At 42.8% G+C, this 24,660-nt stretch overlaps 2 protein-coding genes, 1 long non-coding RNA gene and 1 pseudogene across 11 annotated transcripts; 1 reads left to right on the plus strand and 3 right to left on the minus strand.

Annotated features, from left to right (window-relative positions):
• Window positions 1–3,392: 3,392 nt before the first annotated feature.
• Window positions 3,393–4,865, minus strand: LOC136464457 (vesicle-associated membrane protein 722-like; annotated as a pseudogene).
• A 43-nt stretch (window positions 4,866–4,908) lies between these two features.
• LOC136495952 (protein trichome birefringence-like 6) lies at window positions 4,909–7,701 on the plus strand. 5 transcript variants are annotated; one of them, XM_066491727.1, is made up of 5 exons: window positions 4,909–6,118; window positions 6,215–6,395; window positions 6,483–6,673; window positions 6,855–7,013; window positions 7,111–7,701. In XM_066491727.1, the coding sequence occupies exons 1-5, from the start codon at window positions 5,016–5,018 to the stop codon at window positions 7,436–7,438; spliced, it is 1,962 nt and encodes a 653-aa protein (XP_066347824.1). In that variant the 5' UTR covers window positions 4,909–5,015; the 3' UTR covers window positions 7,439–7,701. The 5 variants fall into 5 exon arrangements, with proteins under 5 accessions (XP_066347824.1, XP_066347820.1, XP_066347828.1 ...); XM_066491723.1 differs by having other exon boundaries at window positions 6,203–6,395; window positions 7,111–7,700; XM_066491731.1 differs by having other exon boundaries at window positions 6,203–6,395; window positions 7,084–7,247.
• Window positions 7,702–7,830: 129 nt separating this feature from the next.
• Window positions 7,831–9,508, minus strand: LOC136495983 (uncharacterized). The gene is made up of 3 exons (XR_010769019.1): window positions 9,389–9,508; window positions 9,197–9,292; window positions 7,831–8,216 (listed from the first exon to the last, which is right to left on the minus strand). It is a non-coding gene; the product is annotated as an uncharacterized lncRNA (long non-coding RNA).
• Window positions 9,509–13,099: 3,591 nt separating this feature from the next.
• Window positions 13,100–22,782, minus strand: LOC136542680 (histone-lysine N-methyltransferase EZ3). 5 transcript variants are annotated; one of them, XM_066535221.1, is made up of 17 exons: window positions 22,635–22,782; window positions 22,419–22,535; window positions 21,971–22,302; window positions 21,302–21,463; window positions 20,770–20,854; window positions 20,495–20,632; window positions 20,328–20,375; window positions 20,178–20,249; window positions 16,604–17,256; window positions 16,132–16,282; window positions 14,774–14,991; window positions 14,447–14,578; window positions 14,163–14,253; window positions 14,024–14,071; window positions 13,810–13,938; window positions 13,644–13,721; window positions 13,100–13,580 (listed from the first exon to the last, which is right to left on the minus strand). In XM_066535221.1, the coding sequence occupies exons 1-17, from the start codon at window positions 22,680–22,682 to the stop codon at window positions 13,392–13,394; spliced, it is 2,691 nt and encodes an 896-aa protein (XP_066391318.1). In that variant the 5' UTR covers window positions 22,683–22,782; the 3' UTR covers window positions 13,100–13,391. The 5 variants fall into 5 exon arrangements, 4 of the variants coding, with proteins under 4 accessions (XP_066391318.1, XP_066391312.1, XP_066391326.1 ...); XM_066535215.1 differs by having other exon boundaries at window positions 16,604–17,265; XM_066535229.1 differs by lacking the exon at window positions 21,302–21,463 and having other exon boundaries at window positions 16,604–17,265.
• Between the last annotated feature and the right edge of the window lie 1,878 nt (window positions 22,783–24,660).

The following is a 24,660-nucleotide window of genomic DNA, read 5'->3' on the forward strand; positions in this document are numbered from 1 at the left end:
GAGTTGTTGAGATAAATGGTATGCCTACCACATCTGTTCCTGCTCCCATGCCTCCACCACCTGTGCCTCCTGTGTACGCCGATGTACCTTCTTTAAATCCATCTCCTCATAATGTAAGTTTAATTATTACTATTTTCTTTTTGTTGTCTTTGTATGATTGTTGTTCATACCATGTTGAAAAATAGATATTGCTCTACATCTTCCTCTGCCATATCATCTATATCTCCTAGACACATGAATGCATCCTGATTTTCATTTCCATTACATGGTCTGTTGTACACATCTAAGCTAGTACACATCATAGTGTTGTCTCTTGTTAATGTTAATTGTTGTACACATCTCAGCTAGTGTAGTGAAACCTATTTTCAAATGCTATGTCCATGAACCTATTTTTTGGCATAGCATTTCCTGTGAAATTTTCACTTATTTAATTGAAATTCCATTTGTTCAATTGAATAGACTTGTACTGGTGGCTCTTTTGTTGGAATGGAAACTCCTGATGAAACACTAAGTAGGATTGCTCATGGAAGATTCCGTGGCCACGAAAATGTAGCAACTACAAGTGGAGGTGGCAACTACTCTCCTCCGATGGATGACTTTCTGTTTTTCTAACATGTTTTGTTGCCAAAACATGGCATTTATGTTCTGTTGCCAAAATAAACATGGATTGGACAACTCCTTTTGAGTTAGTGTTTAACTTAGCTGGACTTCGTAGTTATTATTAGTGAACACCCTAATTGTAATGTGATAATGCACTCTATTTGAATTCATTTACAATTATTTGACGTCAAATCTGATGTAATGCCAAAAATATTTCTCTAGAGATCAATTTCCTAGGGAAGGGAACTTTCCATGTAGGATTAGTTCCCTAGGAATCCCAAAGTTATAGGGAAAATAACTTTACACGCTGGATTGGCTGCAGCATGGTCAGCAGGTTCCCTAGGGATCTATTTTCCTAGGGAAATTAGAATCCCCTACGGTGTCTAAGGAAAACCGTAGGGCACTCTTCTATTTCCCGTTGAACTGTCCCCAAAGAATTGTTCCCTATGAAATACCCTAGGGGCTCAGGTTCCCTACGGTTTTGAGACTTTTTCATAGGAATTCCAACTCTAGGGAAACTCGTAGTTTCCAGTAAAGACTTTGTAAACATTTTGCGGGCCGCTAAGGGCCAAATATAGTACAGGTGGGGAACCCCCCCCACCCCACCCCTTGACATTCAAAAAGAAAGATATATTGTAGTGTATATTCATAGATATATTATGCAGTCTTGCTGGGGCTGGTCTCTTTGTAGTTTGTACTGACCTTCAAATTCTCTTGAGGGTCCAATAACAACATCTGTATTGTTGCTCGTAGCGTACCAAAGGAAATGACCAAAAAACATGATTTAGAAAAACAATCTTGACACAGTGTATGGAGTCATCTTACAGGTTTTCACTTCTCTAGAACTATGAATGATACACAAGGAATTTAAAAAAATATCAAATTGACAGGTATGATCTTTCGATAGGCGATTTAACAGAATCAGTAGCTAGACGACCAAGCGAAACAGATCATCATCACACAAGCAAGAACATCTTACCATGATAACAGTGCCTTTATCAATTAAACCTTTGAGAATGACAGTATACGTGACAACAAGAACATATTTCTAGCCACAGGTCCATTAATATCATCTAGAACAACCAATCCAAATCCTTAACAAGGCTAAATTGACAAGATTTCAACTCAAATTTTTTTTGACAAAATTCCATCCTGGAACCTACACCTGCTAATTTCATGTCATTGAAATTATCGCCTAATTGGTGGCACAATTTCAACATCCAAAGAGAACCAAATCAGATTAGAGACCCCTCCTCCTTTTTAGAAAAGGGAATATATTAATATCTCAGCTTTTGTATCGACCAATGCATATGGTTGTTCCTTATTACAAACAAGAGTAAAATGGTTCAGGGAATCTCAAAAACAAAGTTTTGAGCCATAGTGACCCCTCCTCCTTACCTTGAGGTCGATTAACTTGAGGCCTAATTTGTGGCACAACTTCAACACTCCCTGAAGCCTTGCTCAAACCGAGCTAGTTTTTTTTAGTTAAATGCACCGTAGGTCCATTAACTTTTGATAGTGTGTCATCTAGATCTATTAACTTTTGAACTGCATTTTTTTATTCATTAACTTTTGGTGGTGTGTCATCCAGGTCCATCAAGTTTCAAACTGCATTTTTGAGTCCATTAACTCTTGGTGATGTGTCATCCAAGTCCATCAACTTTTAAATTATATTTTTTGGTTCCTAAACTTTTTAACTGGTTCACCGTAGATCCATACCCCTTCGTTTAGATAATAGATCTGAAATGGCACGCCAAATAAGAAGCCACCGTAGAGTAGGTGATGAGTCCATAGCTCCTCAAGATGTTCATGAAGACTTGTCTAACATTAATTCAAATGTAACAACTGGTAATTCGTTAATATCCTCTGGTCTTAAATTTGAAACTATTATTTTTAAGGATAAATATATTATAGACATAGAGAAATTTACAACTGCTAGACTGTCATCAAAGATATTTTATAGAGGTACCTTATTATTGTGTGGAAAGAAGAAAATGAAGCCAACAAAATACATCAGTACTAATTCTAAAGAGGTGGAGATCATCAATAGAATTTTCCCAACGTGATTAGCATCCTTGCTGTAGTATTTTATTATTTCCATGCATTAGTTTCCTATCCAGTTGTGATACATGATCTTTTATCTAGCATCTAACTTTTAGTGCCTGCGTTTGGACGTGCCATGCATGTTAGCCGAATCAAGGACTCAGGGTCAATCGGTCCTAGTTGAGCTGGTGGAGTCCGAGTTTTGTTTGGGTCAGGTGGCTTGCGTGTCTATACCTGTGGCCTTCGGCCTTGTACCAGGTAGATTAGACTGGATTTTATTGTGGAGTTTATTCCCCGTCGAGCCGCCGCTCGAGAAACCCTAAATGGTGATCCCATCAGGTTCTTCGTATTGATGATTATCTTGTACTCCACGGTGGCTGTCTTTTTGGCGTGCCATGTCAGATCTATTCGCTAAACGAAGTGGTATGGACCTATGATGAACCAGTTAAAAAGTTTAGGGACCCAAAAATACAATTTAAAAGTCGATGGACCTGGATGACACACCACCAAAAGTTAATAGACCTAAAAATACAGTTTAAAAATTGATGGACTTAGATGATACACCACCAAAAGTTAATGGACTAAAAAATACAGTTTGAAAGTTGATGGACCTAGATGACACACCACTAAAAATTAATAGACCTACGGTACATTTAACTCTCTTTTTTATGATAAACAAACCGAGCTAGATTTTGGTATAGCACATAATCAGACTGACTGCTATTCCCAGCCATCTCCAGCAACCTAAATCACTTGCCGCATATTCCATGGCATATTGAGAGGATTATGACGAGGATAAGCGCGACGACGATGCCGAGGACGATGAGCTTCATCTTCATGTCCTGGTACCACATCTTGCGCCGCACCTGCACGCCGAGCCGCCTGAAATCAGCAGCCTGAAACAAACAGAGGAGCCAATGTTCTGTTTCAGTTCTTCTCTTCTGTCTGACACCGGCAAGTTACTGAAGAGATACATGGATATGACGATATAAACAGAAACTTGCAACAACCACAGACATCATCGTGGAGCTGCTCTGTCCTTGTGACAAGCCCATCGATCTATTGTCCGCAATCAAAGGCCTAAAATATTTCCAGCAAATTAATTCCTCATTCAGAAGTAGTATTTCAAAGTAAGCTAGTCAAGGCCAAAGATAACTCAAGAATGTAAGCATAATTATTGAAGGTTTCAGTCAAGGTAAGCAGATGCAGGAATCCATCATCAGGTCATGCATGCCCGGGAAAGCATATACTGATATACATTGGTTATTACCTTGTCAATGTTTTCCATCATGATGCTTTTCACTTGATCGACCTGAGCCTTCACTTTGGACAACTTACTCACCTCCTCTGGATGATCCGTACAGCACTGCATCTGGTCTCTAAGCCTCAGCCTGTATTGCCAGTCCCCAAGCATGCCCACAGTGATGAATAAAAAAAGGTAGTGTACAGTATTGGAAAATGCGTCTAGAAGTCTGAAAAAATCTTGTTCTTGCAGACAAAGAAAGAGAATTGTTACCCAAAATCTTGGGTGAGACTGTTGGTTGTAGCTGTTGCTGCTTTGCCCCCCTGCATATGCCTTGTTGAAGTCCTCCTTGATCATCTCCAGGAAGACCATAGGAATCTGTCGCCTAGCTGACTCGGTTGCGACGACGCAGTATGCTGCAATTTGATTTCAGTTATTAACCCAGGTGGAGTTGAGCAAACATAAATAATGTTTCTGCGCATCTTATATTATCACAAAAGAGACATTCCAGTTTCCTGTGCTTTAAATGGTGGTAAGCAATTTTGTACTGAAAATTTGCAGTCTGCCTTGTTTCAGGTCTCGACGAAATATAGTTCTTTCCTGTTATATATGTTCAGTTTCAGTTCCAGTCATACAAGCACAAGCAGTGATTTATGATGTTGGTTATAAGGATATCCTGTACCTATGTTCTAAAGATGTAATCCTTTACCTAATTGAAAAGGGGTATCCCATTTGCTCTCATTTAAGAATTTTGTATCTCAAACTAATATTATTAAAAAACACTCTACTTGCCCTCATTTGCATTTTCTATTGCCTGTAATATCTTGTTTATTCCTAACGTGGCTAACAAAATATGTGAGAAGCGATGCCAACTGCCTCTCTTGAATGTCCAAGAAAGGTGGGGGCAGACCGCAGACGGACAGTTACGCTTACTCCACCACACCCGAAGCTCCCGTTCCGTTTCCGTTACACTGACCATCCAACGGTCCTCGACCCTCTCCCTCAGTTTCCGTCTCCTCGTTTCTTTTTCTCTCCAGCCCCCTGCTTGAGGCTCCCTCTCCCTCCGGAAGCCGCAAGGCTAGCCATTGCCGTACCATCCGCCCTTGTTTCCTCCCCGCAGCACGGAGCAATGGAGAGGCAGAGGAGCTCCTCCTCTTCCTCGTACCGGCTCTTTAGTCCCAAGTGCCTCCTCCTCCTGTCCTTCGGCTCCTCCTCCCTCCTATTCTCCTTCCTCTTCGCGCTCTTCGTCGTCCGCCACGGCCGCCCCCTCCACCTCCCATTCGCCATGCCCAACGCCTCCACCGCGGCCCTTGCACGGACACCGCCTCTTGGGAGCGGTGGGGGTTCCATGGGCGGCGCGGTGGCGCTCGCGCCGGAGGCCGGTTATGCGGTCCGTGGGCGCGGGAGTGGAGAATCAGTGGCGGATGGAGCCCGCCGCGCGGTGTCCGGAGACCTGTCGGCTCGGGGCGTGGTGGAAGAAGCGGTTACCGGAGGAGGAAATGGTGGAGCACCCGCGACTGGTAAGGTTTTGGTGGTGCAAGAGATTGCAGAAGCTGGGAAGAACTCTATTGGAGCCTCGGATTTGGCTACGGATGCTAAAGAAGTAACCGGTGTGGGAGGAGATGACAAGAAGTTGGGGAAATTTTCCGTTCGGAAGGAAAACTTGCCTGAGGGCAAGGATCTTAGCAGACAACACGTTGGTTCGGAAACAAAGGCGCAGTTAAATGCTGGCACTGGCAATGCTTCTGCTTCACAGGAAGTAGCTGCAATGGTGAAATCGGAGGGAGCAGAGTCTCTGAGAACTGTCAATTTGTCCATGGAAGCTTCAGCTGCTGCAATGGAGGTGAGAGGTGAATCCTTGCAAGACGATCTTGTGGTTTTGGGGGATAAGCACAACTCCTCAGTACAAACAGCTTATGCTTCTCAACAAGGGGAGCAACTGAAAAGCTCAGATCATTCAGCAGGGAATAATAATTCCGGGGCAGCTCCAGTCAATCAAAATAAGCAAGATCCTAATCTGATTGAGGAAGCGATCATGAGCAAAATGGATTCTACAGGAAGCAATACTTGTGATGTTTATGATGGGAGTTGGGTGTTCGATGAGACCTATCCACTCTACACGAGTGATTCGTGCCCTTTTATAGATGAAGGATTCAGCTGTGGAGCAAATGGTAGAATGGATCAAAGACACATGAAGTGGAGGTGGCAGCCTAAGCATTGCAATATACCAAGGTATTTGTTGCGCTCCTGCAATTCCTTAGTTCTTTGGTTGCTTAGTAGTTTTGCAATTTGCTAACTTCTTGAAATAAAACTTAGGTTTAATGCTAGGAAAATGCTTGAGATGCTGCGAGGAAAGCGACTAGTGTTTATTGGGGACTCCATTAACAGAAACCAGTGGGAATCCATGATGTGCTTGCTGAGAACGGCTGTCTCAGATCCTGGACGGATTCATGAATCCCATGGCCGCAGGATTACTAAAAAGAACGGTGATTACAACTTCAAGTTCTTGGTTAGTATTTCCTGTATCTGACTAGAGTAGTCCATTCATCAATGTCTAGGCTTGTAGATGGTAATCATCTTGGTATGGTTGTCGCAGGACTACAACTGTAGTGTGGAATATCATGTGACACATTTCTTGGTGCATGAAAGCAAGGCGAGAATTGGCCAGAAGCGCATGAAGACACTACGGATCGATACCATTCATCGGAGCTCATCAAGATGGAAAGGTGCTGATGTGCTTGTGTTCAACACTGCCCATTGGTGGTCGCATCACAAAACACAATCTGGGTGAGTATTGACTACTGTGAATGACAATCACATCAGATGAACAGAGTTTTTATTTGGAATCAACTGTCAAACAACTCCAACCATTGACACTATTTTTTCTTCTTTAAAAAAACCTAGAGCTTATAGAATAAAATAACCAAATCATGTTATTAAAAATCTGATTATCACATATACTTTGCAGAGTGAACTATTATCAGGAGGGAGATCATGTTCATCCCCATCTCAATGTCTCTACCGCTTTCCAAAGAGCACTAACCACCTGGGCATCCTGGGTGGACAGGTACATCAATCCACAGCTAACTCAAGTGTTCTTCCGAAGCTCATCCCCGTCGCATTTCAGGTTTGATCTTTGACTAGTCAATCTAACATGAGTGTCATAAGAGCTGCTGTTGTCTCCTCTGTCCAAGCAGGTCGATGTAACTAGTTGTCAATTTCAGCGGTGGGGAGTGGAATTCAGGGGGACACTGCAGAGAGAGCATGCTGCCTCTTAATGACACCCATGCTAGGCCGGTACCTGAGAGAAACGTGATCTTGGAACAAATCACGAAGCAAATGAAGACTCCTGTGACAATTCTGAACATCACTAATCTATCTGGGATCAGGATAGATGGTCACCCATCTGTATATGGCCGGAAGACGATAGATTTAACCGCATCGAGCGTACAGGATTGCAGCCACTGGTGCCTTCCTGGAGTCCCAGATACATGGAATGAACTGTTATTCTACCATCTACTGTCGCCACAAGAAAAAGATGTAACAAGTTAGTGGCTGAATTATTTGCCCGCTCATTTTTTTTATGGCGCAGCCTCTGTAAATGTTAATTTGATTTGAAAAGAGGGCGCAAGTGCAAAATCAGTCAATCATGCTTGTCTCTGCAGTCTGCACCCTCTCTGCAACCAATAATGTGACATGCAAATAGCCTACTATCAGGTTCTAGAAACACTCCTAATGAATCATCAAATACTTTCAGGAATAAAGTGTACACTAGAAAAGATGGGCACGGCGTTGCCGCGCCAGCTTGGATTAGCCCACGGCCCATCTATGAGTAGTTATTGGCAGTATTGGTGTATGTTCTTTGTACTCCATGATGGTAATTCAATGGTATTTCGTCCGTAAAAGATCAAAAAACATGTCTGCAAAAAGATTGACCTGTGGACAGCAGTCTGCAAATAGTGAGGTTCCACAGTTGCTACTAGCAACGAGCTTAAAGATAACATAAGCTGAAATAACGAGGTTCTAACATCCTTAATCAAGATAACATGGTCTGTTTTTTACATGGAGCTACTCCTATATATAAGGCATGTAATGACATCAAATACAAATATTGAAACTATTAAAAACAGCAATGCAGTATTAAGCAGGTGGAAGTAGCAAGGATTTGATTTGATGGTACCATCCACTGATTTGTACTAAACTGTGGGCATGGATCGTTGTTAAAATAACCAAGTTAATATGGGGTAAGAAAATATCCTTTCAGGTCCAGATATTGTACGCTTCACAGTATGGAAAAATGAGACCTTGTCCTTGGTACCTTGAGGAAATCCTGTTCAAAACAAGCATATAAAGAGTGGCATGCCTTACATTATGTCTAAAAATGCAAATAAAGATTGAAATAAGAATTTTCCACACTAAAATGATGAAAGCAATGAATGTGGCAGTAAAGGCATTCCATTCATTGTTACTAAGATCACATCACATATAATGGAGTAGCTGTTGGAAGTATGGCCCCATGTTGTTTGTGTTCAACATAGTATGCTTCTGTTAAAGATAAGAACGGTTTGCTGAGGTTGCCAACATAGCCATAGCTTTGATTTAGTTGAGTTAAGAATCTTTTTTGCTGCTGTTGTTCTTGGTGGCTCCATTCAGAAGCAGAAAAATGATTGATACTAATGATCCTTTTATTAGATTTTTATCTTGCCATCTGTAACTTAGCTCTACGAGACACTCTAAAAATAAATACACAAAGCAAGGATATTCCAATGATGCATGTGTTTGTTACTGCAGTCTTTCTTCAACTATCTCTGAAATGAGACCTGTCGAAAATAAGACTGTTACTCATCTGAGGAATAGTTCATATATTTCCTTATGGATGATATCTTGGTAAAGAACTGAAGATTTTCCAGAGATGTGTTCACCTTGAAGTTCGTTAAAGAGCTTTCCAAGGGTATGGTGTTGTTACTGTTGCTACTCATTAGGATTCAGTAGCTTTATGAACAAAGGTATATTTGCCAGGTTCAGAAAATATTGGTAAACTGAGAACTGAGCTCTAAACATTTACACTACGTAGTTCTAATATTTCTCTAAATGTTCAAGTTAAAAAATCATGCATAGATACTATTGATGCAAGCAGTTGTCTAGCGAAGCACATTATATGAGCACAAAAGAACATTTAATTACCAAGGTAAGTGAGATAACTTTTTTCCCGTTCTGTCTAATGTTGATCATCTGGTGTTCCGGCATTGCAACAAGCTCATGCTCCTCAAACATAGAAGGCAAAGGGAAGGTCGGGAAGGGGTCAGGTACCTTGCTGCCGCCGACGCTGCCAGTGTGTCAAGGCAATCTTCTTTGTATCCTTGCTTTGGTTGAGAGCTTGAGAAGATGCTTCTGTGTTGATGCCGGCTGCGACACCAGCGTTCAAATAATATTGGAAAAAATCCAATAGAAGATTCCGAATTGAGGATGCGAGCAAGACATGGCCAAGGATAAAGTTGCCACCTTGTTCTAGGCCTGTATGATCGAGGACAGCCTTGGAGGCATTTCATCAAACAGCTGCAGGGCGTCGTCCATGTCGGCGGCTGCTCCGTCTACTGGAGCGCTGGCCCGTGCTGCTCCACCGGCTTTGTCGTGCGTCTTGCTTTTTGCAGCTGGAGCTCATGGAGCTCACGACGGTGGTGTCGAACATGCGGTTCCTCGGGCCGCATGAAAGATCCTCGTGTGGTTTTGGTAATTGAGTGACAACCTTAGGTGGACTAATTGTGTTTATGTGAGATACACAAGTGATTAGTCCACAAATACATGTGTGTGAGCAACATATGCCATGAAGGTGAAAATGGTTTGGAGATGTTGCAAAGCTCACACATGTGATGATGAAGGAGCTCATTGCACATGAGACATGACATTGAGTCATGTGATCAAGGTGAAGAAAATCAAGACAAGACTTGGCTTGATGGACCGGTTGCAAGCGTGAAGGGCAAGTCGGAGGCTTTGGAGCGATGGACCGCGTGGCGGTGAAGCTTGAGCAAGACTTGGCGCCGATGGACGAAGGCAACGGTGAAAAGCAAGTGAAGTCAAGATCGATGAACCAATATGATCACGTGATGATATGAAGTGGATCATATCATTGTTGATCATGTTGGTGCATGTGTTGCATCGATATTGGAGGAGATGGAATGGAATGTGCAAGGCAAATGTATAACCTAGGGCATTTCATTTCATCGGTCATAGGTGTGTAGAGAAGTTGATGACCGGGTTTAGGATAGATGGCCGTACTATCAAGAGGAGCAAACTTGTTTGCATATCGGTCATCTAAGTGATACTCGAGTGATCTAACTTTGCATCGTTGCTAGGATTGAGTGGTGTGGCAAGTTGAGTGGCTAATCCTTTGGAAAAGGTTTGTGAAAATGCTAACACACGTACACTTGGTGGTGTTGGCACATTTACAAAGGAGATGAAGTTGGAGTTGATGTGGATCAACTCGGCGAAGGAACAAAGACAAGGGTTCGAACTCCACTGGTGGAGTGTCCGCCCGTAGAGTACGGACAGTCCGACGGTGCCACCGGCGCCCTATACAGAAAAGACAGGGTCTCACAGAGTGGACCAGACGCTGGGGTCCTGCGTCCGGTCAGTGACGGCAGAGAGCAAGCAAGCGTCGGTCTTTGACCGGACGCTGACAGGGTGCGTCCGATCAGGCTGACGTACGGTGACGTAGGTAACACAAAAAAGTTGGAGAAGGACCGGACGCTGACGCTACGTCCGATCGTGACCAACCGGACGCGTCCGGTCGCGACTGGTATCTTACTGGAAACGACCGAACGCTGGGGTTGCTGCGTCCGGTTGGTTTGAGCAGCTGCGTCCGATCATCACTTGACCGTTGACATCAAGCGACTGAGGTTGAACGGAGGAGACACGTGGCGAGCATCCATTGACCGGACGCTGAGGTCCAGCGTCCGGTCGATATGACCGGCGCGTTCGGTCAACCCGAAAAACGCCCAGTGAAGGGGTAACGGCTAGTTTAGCTTGTGGGGCTATAAATAGAAGGGGGTCTCAGCCATGGCTGGTGCTGAGCACCTCGGGAGACTTTGTGTCCATGCTTGAGAGTGCTTGGGAGCCCTCCATCTCACATATGCTTGATAGTGATCATCCGATTGTGTGAGAGAGCGATTCTAGTGCAATTGCATTGTGAGGTTGCATCGAGTGGCACTAGGTGATCGAGTTGCAAGCCGGTGGTACCTGTTACTCTTGGAGGTTGCCACCTCCTAGACGGCTTGGTGGTGGTCTCCGTCGAAGCCCGCAAGAAGCTTGTGCGGTGCTCCTGAGAAGAGCTTTCTGAGGGGCATTGTGCTCGCCCCGCGGGAGCCGCGAAGAGCAACTCTAGTAAAGCGTGTCATTGAGCTACCATCACTTTCGGGGTAGGTTCTTGCGGTGCCCGACGTGCGGGTTTGGCGGGTGATGCCAATTAGCCGCTGCACCACCAAGTGAGCAGTCGACACAACGGGGACTAGCGTGTTGGCAAGCACGTGAACCTCGGGAGAAAAATCACCGTGTCAACCTTGTTCTTCCCGTTGGTTTGCAATCCCCTTTCACAAGCTTGTATTTATATTTCATATAACATTGTGCTTGTGTAGTTGCTCTTATAATTAGTTAGCTTGTGTAAGCTTACTAGTTACCTTTTTGCTTGTGTAGCATAGAAGTAGCTCCCTTGCGTGGCTAATTTGGTTTGTGTAACCTTGTTAGTCACATTACTTAGTTTGTGTAGCTAAGTAATTACGCTCTCTAATTTGGCATTGGTTGCCTTGTTATTGAGCATTGCTAGTGAGCTTAGGTGGCTTTGTGCTTTTGCTTACTAGCTTGTGTAGGAGCTACCTTGTTGCTTGAAGTACTAGTGGCATAGATTTGTGTGATCTTGCTTCTAAAATTGGTTATGTGAGCTCTAGCTAGCCCGGCACCTTTGTTGCTTAATTAGTATCTTTGGAATATGCTAGAGAACATAAATAGAGGGGTGTAGTCTTGGCTAGACTGATAGTTTTAATTCCGCACTTATTTCGGTTAGCCGACACAATTAATTTTAGAAAGAACTATTCACCCCTCTCTAGTCCGCCATCTCGACCCTACACCGTAGCCGTAGCTAGACAAAAGGCACTGACAGGCAGGACTGGCGGGCGAGGTCGTCGTGTTCGGCGCCGCCCTTTCGCCGGCGCCGCTGCCCCACGCCCGAAACAGCGCTGGTGATCCACCCCACCCCGCGCCCCACTCGATTCGCCGACGATGAGCGGGTGAATTGTAGTAGCAACACCAACACGTCCCCCGCACGTTTGTTCTAAGGGATCAGGATCTCTCCTGAAGGATTTTGGGTCGGGTGGATGAGGTCGGCGAGCGGTGCGGTAGGCGAAGGAAGGCACGGACGACTTGGTAAGGAGGCTGGCGTCCCGAGGGGAGGAAGGAGGAGTGGTGTCGGCCGAGGGCGCAGCAAGGGAAGGGCGGAGGCGACGACGAGCCGGAGACCGGCGTCGTCTGGATGCTCGCGACTCGCGCGGCGGAGATAGGTCGTAGCTCGACTGCTCCGGGTTCGCGAATCTTCACGAGCGCCCGATTTTTCTCCTTAATGGGCAACAGACCCGCTATGCACTGTTCGCCTAAACGGTCGTTTAGCCCGATTACACACCGTATAAACGCTACATAGTGGTACACCGTTCCGTTTAATTAGACGTTTAGCCCGTTTAATCGTCCGTTTTGCCCGTTTAATTGGCCGTTTAGAACGAATAATGGTTAAACGGTGAATGACCGACTGTTTACCGTTTAGCGTTTAGGATAACATTGCCGCTATGATCCGCATTGGACGGTTCACGTCGCGAGCTAGCTCGATCCGACGACTAACAGGTTAGCAGGCGACGTGGCCTAATCGGGTGCCCACGCTTGGCTCAGGATTTGAAAGGAAGAGATTTAGCAAGTAAATTTCATCTTACCAAAAAAAAAATATACAAACACGCCTATTGCTATAGCCATCTCAGCTATTTGATACTCTAGCAATAGCCACTCCAGTTTGAAAACCTGTACTCTTCAGCCTGTTCGTTTGGCGTAAACGATCGTAAATTTCCAGCCGGAACAGTATTTTTCTCTCACACAAACCAGCCAACAGTATTTTTTCACGAACCAGCAACGATACGAACCAGCCAACCGAACAGGCTTATCTTTTCTCAACCTAACAAGGTTGTCACCTTCCGACCTAAGGTCCACAAATGTTTATATGCATTTATTCTCCAACTTGATGTCTGAGTTTATTTATTAATATATATATACAGCCTGTTCGCTCGTTGGTTTCAGCCAGTCAACAGTGTTTTCCTCTTACGACAAACCAGCACCAGCCAACCTAGAAACCAACCAGCGAACAGGCCGATGGTATGTTTATCAACTAACAAAGTCCTCGTATAATGACTAGGACTAAATCATGTATTAAATATATAATCTACTGCATATTTGTATCATCCGGAGCGACTCTGCGCTATCGAGCAACTTTGTGCGCTCTATGGTGAGAGACGGATGCTTCGTCCTTCTTTGATCCCTTGGGTCTCCTAGCCCAAGCTGGAGCCTGGTCAGGCCCATAACGATAATCATAAAAGAGTTCCTCGCTAGCCTCAATATGCTCCTTCGCATAGATACCAACCCGATGGTCGCCAGCCACCAACATCACCTGGAAAGTAGAATGAGCAACATAATAAAGAACTAAATGCTATTCAGTAATTGCAATTCTTACCTTTGCATAGCAGTTGGGGTTAGATGAGTGATTTGCGAACTTCAATTTGTCCCCCTTGCGATAAGCATCCAATACATACTGTGTAAAAGTATTGAATTCAGCTTACTGCTTTGAATTAAACAAATATTCCAATCCAATAAAGAAAGAGAGGAGGGACAAGAAGCACCTGGTCATTTAAATCAAACAGAAATGATGAGTTTGCCCGGTCATAAATTTTGCCGCGTTTGTCTGCTTCCTTGTGAGAGATCAATTCACCAGTATATTCTCCAAGATAATCATTTTTATGTACAGGATTCTACATATTGCAAGGAAAGTAAAAAGAAAATTAGTCAGAACAAGAAAGAAAGTATCACACTCAGGTTTTTGTTCGGTTATCTGACCTTAATGAATGCACCCCAACCTGCAACATCAGATCTTCCTAACAAAATCTGGTCCATGGTAAACAATTAATGCAGTTAGCATTAGTAGAGTGTAGTGATACAAAGGGACAAATAGCACCACGAATATACTCAGTCTCACCCTTTGCTGTTGTTTCAAAAGGAGCTTCATATTTCCACACTGATAGCCATCACCTCTCGCAGGTGGCTCACCTAGTGAACCATCTCCACAGCTGAAGACAATATACATCATGTTATGAGTGATAAACTATAATAGTACAAATCAGAAATATGAATATGACAATAGAACAAGAAAGGCAGTTAACAAAAATTACAGTTTCTTGAGTCTTGACCCTGTTGTATGATTATTTTAACTAGTTCATGAATGCATAAAGGTCAATTGTTAATTAGACCAGTGCTGATTACCTCACCCAGCAATTCCTACAAACATCTGGATCACATTCACGATTGGCTGCAAAACAGGGGCACTGTCTGCTTCTACATTGACTTTTTGCACAATGACAGCCTCTAAACTTGTTTTTGCAGCTCTTCGAACACCTATATTGATTAATCATGACACATGAGTATTCAGAAATGAAATCAGTATAATTTTTTTACTCTGCATTTTCATTAGTAAAAATATACGAAATAATTGTCAGTTCATACTTAATCACTAGGAGAACGGGGGTAAAGGAACAACAGAAATCTATCTGCTCAATAAAAAAGGGAAAGTTAGCATCACTTGGGACGCACCCACAGTACTTTTCGCAGCAAGTTCCATTTTCCACACAGGGGCAATCTTTACCACACATTTGCTGGCACACACATGGGTTATATTGTGTGTACCATTGCTTCCCATCACCAATTCTTTTTCTAACAGTTGGATGCCCTGCAGACTTCCAAGTATATTTCAGCTTTCGATTGCGGCCCCTCCGACGATAGATTCTTGTTCTGGAAACCATGTCTTGCTCCTAGAAGACAAGGACAAATAATCATATTATTACTAGCATAACAATGCCAACAGAAAAACAAAGGTTTTTTTGAGCTGTAATAATAGTAGGCGAAAGAAATATATTGAAATACAAAAAGGACTGTACAGATGCTTATGAAAACAACAAAAGAAAAGGAAACCATATGAAACCGAGAGGAAAAATTAACAAGGGTGGCAAGCCAATCTAAGAAAAGACTCCTAGCTGGTTATCTATTTATTTTTGACTTGTCAGTTTGACTGTGGAGTGGTAGTGAGGCCATATATTAGTCACTTCATTTGTTGAGCCAGGGACTTAAAAGCTGACCTCTGGCATGGTCGTACCCATAGTCATGAGCCCAGACAACCAGGTGGTTTAATCAGGGGAAAAGAAAGTGGATAAGTAACTTCATCCAACAGCTGCTGGAGAAAACTGGATTTGGGTTCTGAGAAGAATGATCCAGCCCAAGCAGATGGTGCTGATTATTGCTTCACAAAAGCATCCGGAGATGGGGTTCAAAACAAGCACATCCACAGTTGATGAAACCAGCCAACTAAGCACGTGAGCTTATGCTGTTATGTGTTCACTAGAGAAGAGCAGCCTATAAGGCCTTAGAACCTGCATGCATCGCTATTGCAACCTCGTTTTTTTTCTCATCTATTTATTTATTATATATAAAACAAAACTCACATTCCAACCATTCATCTAATGACCCCAGTTTGGATCTGGTAACATGGGTGGCAACAGGTCTGATCCCAAAAGGAAAGCTGTTTTACATACCCCCGTAGTAGCATATTTTACCTGTTTTCTGGCACTGTGTAAACTAGCAATTCCTTGATTTTTCTCCTGTTGCCTCAACAATATTACAAATGTTATTCCAAAAGGATAAAAAAAATTATCCTCGTAAAAAACCCTAATCTGTAACCCTCATAAAATACCGTGCAATGAATAAAAGTCATTGTATGTGATGCCTTGTCCCCTACTCCGCGGCCAATCATAACAAACAATAATCACAACAGCATAGTAATAGGCTGAATTCAGACCAACGTGGCTACCAACAGTTTACATACTTCTAACCTTTATGATCTGAGTGAATACCAATGAGGTAAAGCACACAAGCTAACAGGACAAGAAAGTGCATACCATGTAGTCTTGTTCAGTTTCTGCAAAGTCGCCTGAGATGGATTTATTCAAGAGAGGTCTCTTCGCCATCGCTGCACCATTGTTATACATGTAGTTGGCCACTTCCATGCAGGTCTTCAGACCAGATAGTAAGTTTCTGGCAATGAGACAGCTGTGACCGATGCACACAAAGGTCATACAACTAGGGAATCAAATTATCAAATTAAACTAATAATGGAACTCCTTTTTCAGCAAGCCTAGGTAAACTAAAAAATATAAAGGGCGTACCCAGTGCAGAGAGCTCCCGCTCTGTGCGGGGTCTGGGGAAGGGTGTTAATGGCAAGCCTTACCCTCGCCTGTGCAATGCGAGGAGACCACGACTCGAACCCGGGACCTTCCGGTCACAGGCGGTAAGACTCTACCGCTTGCACCAGGCCGTAAACTAAAAAATATAATAAAATAAAATGTTTCATTACATACAACCTATAATTACCTGTTCTTTCCAAATATCTCTATGCCCTTTAAGTATAGATCTCGCTCTAAGGCACTCCAACAAGAAAGAGTGTGCTCCAATAAATTCTTTGTTGAAGATACTTTATTACTCTCTCTTCCCACATTATCAGTAGTAGTAGTTGGGCTTTCTCCACAGATATCTTTGCTTGAAGTCTTCTTAGTGGACTCGTCAACAATTCGTAGTTTATCACCCCCAGATTCTCTAGACTCTTGTCTTGTGTCACGAATCTCCGGGATGGAAAGTTTATTCAGTATATTGCTTGCAAAAGAAATGTCAGAAGTGAAAACCTTCTGCCTTTTGCCAGGAGAACGCTCCCTGTACCTAGGTCCATGTTTTGAAATCTTGTGTTTCCTTAAACTACTGGGAGGCAAATCAGAGGATACATTCTCTGTTTCAGAAGTATCTGCTGAAGGCGGAGTAGTGCTTTCTTCAGCACTAACAGAAGAAATTATTTTTGATCCACTGGTTCCAACTAGTGTCATGGATCTAATGTTGCCTTTCTCTCGGTTTGAATCTTCTGATTCAGACATAATATTAACATCAACTTTGTGTGAGGCAGTTCCTGATTCCATAGTATATGTTGCACAGCCACCAAGACCATCATCATGCATCTCTTGAAATCCTTCTCTCCACTGGGGAAACTAAAATTTAAGTTAGCCCTGGCACACAATAAAGTAATTGCCACGAATCTTTATGGAAATATACAAGCTCAATGGGATAAATGCACTAAATAGTTGAGAATGTATTAGGAACTTGGGTCGATTTAAAGCATTTCTATTCCTTAGAAAAAAAAAACATATAGGTGGAGCTGTGTGCCTGCCTTCTGGCTACATCAACCATGGGTTCTGGGTCCAATTGTCCTGGTAAACCATGTGCCATGAGAGTAGCATTATGCCATAATAAGTTTTAATTATATACTCGCAATACCACTAACGGACACCACACCCCGTTCACTCGCTCCCCAACTTGTGGCGCTCTGCTTGCCTCTGTGAAACCCTAGGCGGCCACTGCACCTGCCCGTTCACCACCACCACTTCTTGGCACATAGTGCGCATCTATGCTGCATTCAACAGCATAGCTGCTCCGTCCAATATGCCACCCACCCCTCCATTCCAATGGCCCTCGATTTCACATGTACTGTCACTCGTCGTTGTCATCATCCACTCCATAAAGTAGGATAGTAGAGCAGAGCTCATCACTTGCAGTAATGAAATACTAGATCACTAATCTCATTTCCTAATTCGAAACCCCAAATCCCCAATAAAATTGCTTCTCCCTCTCAATCCCGCTCCATCGCTTCATCTCTTGACATCTCGCTGTGATGTCCAATTATTCCAGTCCACTGGTTGGGGAAGGCGGTTGCAGCCAATCACGTGTGCAGCAGTAGGAGCAAGCTGCACAGTGCAACCATGAAAGAAGGGCCAAGGTGCAGGGGATAGTACAGGCAGGGCAGGCCTACTATGGAGGATGGAGCAGGAAAGATTTTTACGAAGGTCTACTATGGAGTCATCTGTGTATTCGATTCGGGAAGCTCAGATAAATCAAAATGGGTTTCTCTTTTTTTCATGGCAGTCTGGTATGGTGTCTGCTCCACAACAACAAAAATGGGTTTATACCTCTCTGAGTTATTCCAGTCTAGAATTTTAATATTTATCAATGGATATGCTTCAGAGTTCTAATGGAATTATTTTCATGCTCCCGGCCTAGCACATAACATAGAGTTCATGATGTTTAACTAAGCTGATGCACGTATATTATTATTTGTTAGGGAAATCCTTCTGTTACTTTGATGTGTCTGCCTTTTCAGGGAGAAATAAGGCAGCCAAGTATTTGTGCTTTGACAGAATTTGTCTTTTTAGTGCCAGCTACATGAATATCACACTGTCAGTCACTAGCACCAGAATTAGGAGGCAATCAATTGGGAAGGGAAATTCTACTCGGCTGAATCAGCATTGGAGTTAAGTTATGAGTCCCAGCAACATCATTGCTATCTAACCATGATCAACGTGTTCTCATTTATTTGGTAATTATATCTATGCTGACACAGGTAATGATGTTTTTATTCGAATATTATTTTTCTATCTCCAATCACGGGCAGTGCTGGAGCTGACGCAGCGTTCCACGTAGGATGAGGGGTGAAGTTGAGCTGAAAAGAAAAGTATGAGGTGACTGAAACACACTTTGATAGTTCATGGATGATTTTTTTTTGGAACCAGGAAAACAGCAAGGGAAGCCCCCACTGTTAGCTTTTATTAAAACAAAAAAAAACACTGTACAAAACAGAAGGAAACACTCCAGCTAAGCCTGAGCGTGGCAAGAACAAGAAGAAAAATTAAGAAACACTATACATAGGAATCAACCCAGGAGAGAAAAACAGATCGCTTGTTTCCAGAAATGCAAAGTTTGCGGACTGAAATGGTCACTTTGATAGTTTTCGGATGAAACTGAGCCCAAAAGAAAACTGGGGATTAACAGTCATTTTGAAAGTTTGGGAGGAGATAGTTGAGGGACTAAAATGACTATTCCACCTTTTGATTCTGTGAGAAACTTTGGGGCAGAGGAAGTTACAGAGCAAGACTTATTGATGGAAAAAAATACAGGAAGTGGTAATGAATGGCGAGGAAGAATAAAGTCTTATGGAAGATGGAGAAATCTGGGATTTACTCTACAAAATCCATGTATAGGTGGAAGACCTTCTGAGGCGGTTCTATGCAAAAGAAGGAAGAAATTGTGGAGGAATAGGATGCCCCTAAAGCTGACAGTTCTGGAACAATGAAAATGGAAAGGGGGATGCTAATTGCACCATCTGTAATTGCCCAGAAATTGTAGATCATGTTTTCCTTTTGTGTTTTAGCTAAATTCTGTTGGGCGGTCATCAAAGACGCACTACGATAGGATAGGACACCTACAAATATGCAATATTTCCTAGATGAATGGTTAATGCTAGGGGGAAAACATTATAACCTGAAGCTGTTCTCTTTTCGGTGGTTACTTGAGCATTGTGGGCAACTCGAAAAATATAATGATGATTGAGAAAATTTTCCCAAAATCGCCAACTGAAGTGTTATTCAAAATGTCCAACTACTTGCAGAGATGGAAGATTCTACTGAGGCTGGCGGAGAAATCAAAGGTGGAACAGATGGGCAGCGACGGAGTACTTCCTGAAGAACAAGAAGCCTCGAGATATGGAGGAGCTGCTGTAAGGGTTGCGTGAGAGGGGACAGCGCCTTTTCTTTTCCAATCTTGTCCGGTGGCCTGTGTGTCGCGTTTGCTTTTGGGAGTCTAGAATCTTTCTTAGCAGTTTGCTGCTGTTAGTGGTTTTCTCCTGCTTCTCCCCAGCAAGTTGCAGACATTGTAAACACATTTGCTTTCTTATAAGCACGGTTATACTTTGTCAAAAAAAAAAAGCACCAGTGAAAAAATAGGTCGAAATCATCTAGAAGTTGTAGAAAAGAGGTATTTTAAGGATTGTGAAAGAGGCTAAAAACAACAAGTATTTAGAACTGGAGGAGCAGCCAATATGGTAGTAAATTTCATTCATGAGGAGACATACTCGAAGGTAGCACTGATGACCACATGGCTTCTTGTTTTCATCAGGCTCAAGGCTGTAGGGTTGCTTCTCACACTGACAAACAAAATATTTTCATTTACTTAGCAGGGAAAAAAAATAGAAATTTCAAATGCAAATGATCTGTTTACTTACTGGGAATACCAAATTCTGTGAGCAACCATGGAGGCGGCAATCAAAAACCTGAGTGAACAAATGTCCCAGGTAAATCTCAACCTTGAAAGTTTAGTTGAACCAATCGGCAAAACACAGCCTTGAAAACAGGAAATAAAAGCAACAAAATGCCAGAAGTGGAATTATACCAAGCATCTGCGGCAGAAGAGATTATCAAAAGAATCCAGAACGGCATCCATAGTTTTGTCCAGAGAAAGTTGGCTCTCTATCTTATCTGAAGATGCAGAGTGCTTCTCATTTTTCTCAAATAGAACTTCAGATCTTTCCTGTCATTTTAAGGAAAAAGCAGAGTCGCTATCAAATTTTGGGCATCTTATAAGTTGAACAAATGTAGGGACAGTTAATATTTATGGTATACAAGTCACTTCACTAACTTAAAAATATTATTAAAAAGGTAGACAACCTCAATTTCTGATGGGGTTGCATCAATAAACTGGCAGAGGACATTAACAACCTCTCGGTTTAACCCATGCTCTTGAGTAGCTCTCCTGTAGAAGTTGCATAAAATCAGATAAACATGAATTCATATAGAAAAATAAAGGTCAATTTCTTATTCCAGTGTGCAAAATTAGCTAAATTCCATGTTAGACACCATGGGAACTGTACAGTAAAGCTTGTGTTGGAACAACTTCAGTAGACTATGCTGCATAGGGCATAACCCTATAGGGTATGTATAATGCTCAAGGCAACAAGCAGGTGGAAATTTGGCATATCAAGTAGGCCTTGCAACTAACTTTGCAACCAATTTCCTCAGACACCGTACATCTGGTTTCTTTCAGTGAATGTAGTGGCCTGGTTCTGATACATGGATCTTACCTTAATATTACAACTTTTTTTTTTTTGGGGGGGGGGGGGGGGGGGGGGCTTAGAACCTGTTTAAATTTTGAAATATTTTGTAATTTAGTTTACCATATCATTTTTAATGAGGATATTACCATATCAATTGATCTTCTCCCTCTGTGAAAAAGTGTTTCTCTTCCTCTGGTTCTGGGATTTCTTCATCACTGTCACTGCAGATCAGAGCCTCGTTTCCGACTGGATCATAATAAATTCTTCTCCTACCAACAACTGACTGATCGTCGGCCATTCTTTGGTTTCTGCGCTGTGTTATTTAGAAGATAATAAAATATCAAAAAGAAAAAGGACGCAATACTTATTCTAAATCGTTATATCTACAAGCTTGCATGCACATAACTACAGTCCAATCTCCTTAGAGTGACCATCAATATCACAAAATAGTGCTCTTGGTCATCCCATTTGGAAAACATATGAACACAAGAATACCAATATCTAAAGTGTCGGATGTGTGATGGTAATAAAGATATAAAATGAATATCACAGATGCTGATAGAGTTCCCACAGCTAAAGGGTATGGAAATTTGCTGTTTTTTTTTTCAAAAGTTTTATATTTTATTATCATATGACTAAAGTACTCCTACATTGGTTTGGAGCATCGTATAAGCACATGCATTATCGATTATCCAGTCCATAATCTCACCCTAAGATCAATTTGGCACATGAGGTCATGAGCTCCAAGAAAAATTGCGAAGCAGCATAATAAGACGTAATCAGAGGGGGGAGGGGTGTAGGCAACAGCACCATACTTGTCCAGGAAGATCCAAGTGGTGTACGGAGGGATCCTCTCAACCAACGGCAGCTTCACGAACCGCACGACTGTCCGCTGCGCGGCAGCGCCCGAGCTGGAGAGCACGAGCGTCCCGTCAGCCAGGTTCTCCTCCTGCATGTACACCACGTCCCTCTCCTCTATCCCGTTTGCCAGGTCTGACCCAGCGAGCCTGGACTGTCCCTCCGCCGCGCGCTGCGACAGCGCGTTGCCGCCATCGGTGCCCCTCGACGCCACCTCCGCCGCCGCTGCCACGTCGAACAGCGCGCAGGAGTGCCTCTGCAGCGTCTTCCTGTTCGCCTCCAATTTCTCCTGCAAAGAGAGCCAAACACCCAATTCACCGCCACATCCGATTGAGAAAACTAAACCCGACGCTCCTCCCCCGAAATTTCAGTGACATGATGATCGGGCCGGGCGCGGTCGCTCACCTTGATGTACGCGAGGCGCCCCGATTTGATTTGGCGTATCAGCTGCGTCAGGTTCCCGTGGATCGGGACAGCAGAGGCGGCAGCGGCGTCCCTGCCCATCATCCCCTGATCCGACCGCTGCAGGGCACAGAAAACAGGGAGAGAATCGAAACCAATCAGATTGGGGAGAGCGGGCCGGTGAACCCGAGGCACATGGAATCGAGAGGCCGCGCGCACCTTGGATCGTTGGGAGGAGGAGTCGGAGGCCTTCGGCAACGAGGCCATGGCGGACGGTGGCGCGAGTTCTGCGACGGCCCCCTTGGCCTCCGTCTCCACTCCTTTCGAGACCCCTCTGTTCTGTTCCGCTCTGTCGCAGTAAAGGTAGGGCCGACGATGGCTCTGCGTACGTGTCGGTGACAAGTAGGGAGGATCCGAAGGACGGGCCTAGTTGTCAGAAACAGAAGGTGGCCTTCGGACGCGTGCGGCCGTTTCTAGCGCGGGGCGTTTCGGTTCGCTCACGTGGCTCCGCGGTGAACCACCGTTACCCAAGATACAGTAGTCAAGCGAAGCAAAGAGTACAATATTTTTTTTAAGACATAAAAGAGAACCCTTTATATAAATAGGTCTTTAGAAGAAATGATATTTAGATTTTGGTTATACCTCTTCTGGCACTTAAAATAGGTCTTTTAACTGTTGGAGGCTACCCATTCTAGGTTTGGCTCTCCTGATGCAGACAGCCTAAGCTACCAGTTTCGACGGCCTTCGGCGCCTCACGCGTGACGTAGGCACGTCTATGATTGCAAATGGGGGAGAGGTCTTTTTTCGTTTGGTGATTTTAATAATTAAATACTACCTCCATCCAAAATCCAAAAAGAATCATTTCTAGTTGTGTCCTAAACCAAACTATCTTAAATTGGAAGCTTATATTAAAACACTAATAAGATTAGATTTACCATGAAATATGTCTACATAATCTATCTATTTGTTATCATAAATATTTATACTATTCTCTACAACTTGAATCAAACTTAACTTATGTTGACTTATGACCATGGTTTTTAAGACAAAAACCAAAAATGTACAAAAAAATAGAACAGACATATTATAATTTACATTAATGAAGATTTTTGTAATATATTTTTCAAGGCAGGACTTAGATATACACGCATCATATACCTAGGAACAACTAATAAATTAAGATTGATTTTACTTTTTACATGCAGTATTAGGTTTATCCTAAGTTAAACATTTTTATGCTTGACCATCAATTAAAAAATATATTGTTTCACAACATGTGAATTATATATTATGAAATTATTTTTTATAGTGAATCTAAATACATAAATACTATGTTATTAGCTAATATGCAACTTTTTTAAAATTGATGGTCAGAAATAGAAATGTTTGACTTTGTTTGGTTAAACCTAATATGACATAAAAAGAACAGAGAAGTATTTGCCTCGCTATTGTTAGGCACAATATATACATTAAAAATGTTATTATGCGTAAATGTGAACAATTATGTAATTTAGAGACCCCTAGCTCCGTCTGCATCTATTCTTTAGCTTGCAAGTATATGCCAAACTTATCCCAACATCTATCTATCTATAATAATAATATAATAATAATATACTATATATATATTATTATTAATTAATTAATTATTAATTAATATTTATTTTAGAGTAAGACCTCTAAACGTGGTGAAACTCCACTATTTACCTACAGTTTCGTCCTCATAGTTTCCTATTCATCCACAATTTTCTCTTCCTGGCCATCCGATCCTTTTTCGGCCGTTGGATGCCCTCCACGTTGCCCCCACAGTTGCGGGCCCTCCAACGCACCCGCCGATGCAAAAAATGATCAACACGTAAATGTTTATAGTTTTGTCGTACGTTGTGATCGGGTATGGCCTAGCACTCAATAATGTAGGGTTTATACTAGTTCAGACAACGTGTCCTACGTCCAGTTTGAGTCGGTCGATGACTTTATTCCTGAGCTTAGGTGCTCAAAGTTTGTTGTGGGGTTACAAACGAGAGGGAGAAAGATAGAGGTGCAAGAGGTCCAGTCGGACTTCAAACCGAAGGGCCGAGAGTGATAGGAGCTCCTACGTGCGTTAAGTATTCGAGCATGCGCTCTGTGTAGCTTTAGAGTGTCTAAAGCTAGCAGAGGGTGAATCGATCGTTGGTTGTTCGAATTGTTCGAGAGTCCTTGGAGTTCTATGTGTTTGTGAGATTGATCGTCCTTATTGGGAGAGAGCGTG

Source organism: Miscanthus floridulus, chromosome 1 (genome assembly GCF_019320115.1).
Source record: "Miscanthus floridulus cultivar M001 chromosome 1, ASM1932011v1, whole genome shotgun sequence".
NCBI lineage: Eukaryota > Viridiplantae > Streptophyta > Magnoliopsida > Poales > Poaceae > Miscanthus > Miscanthus floridulus.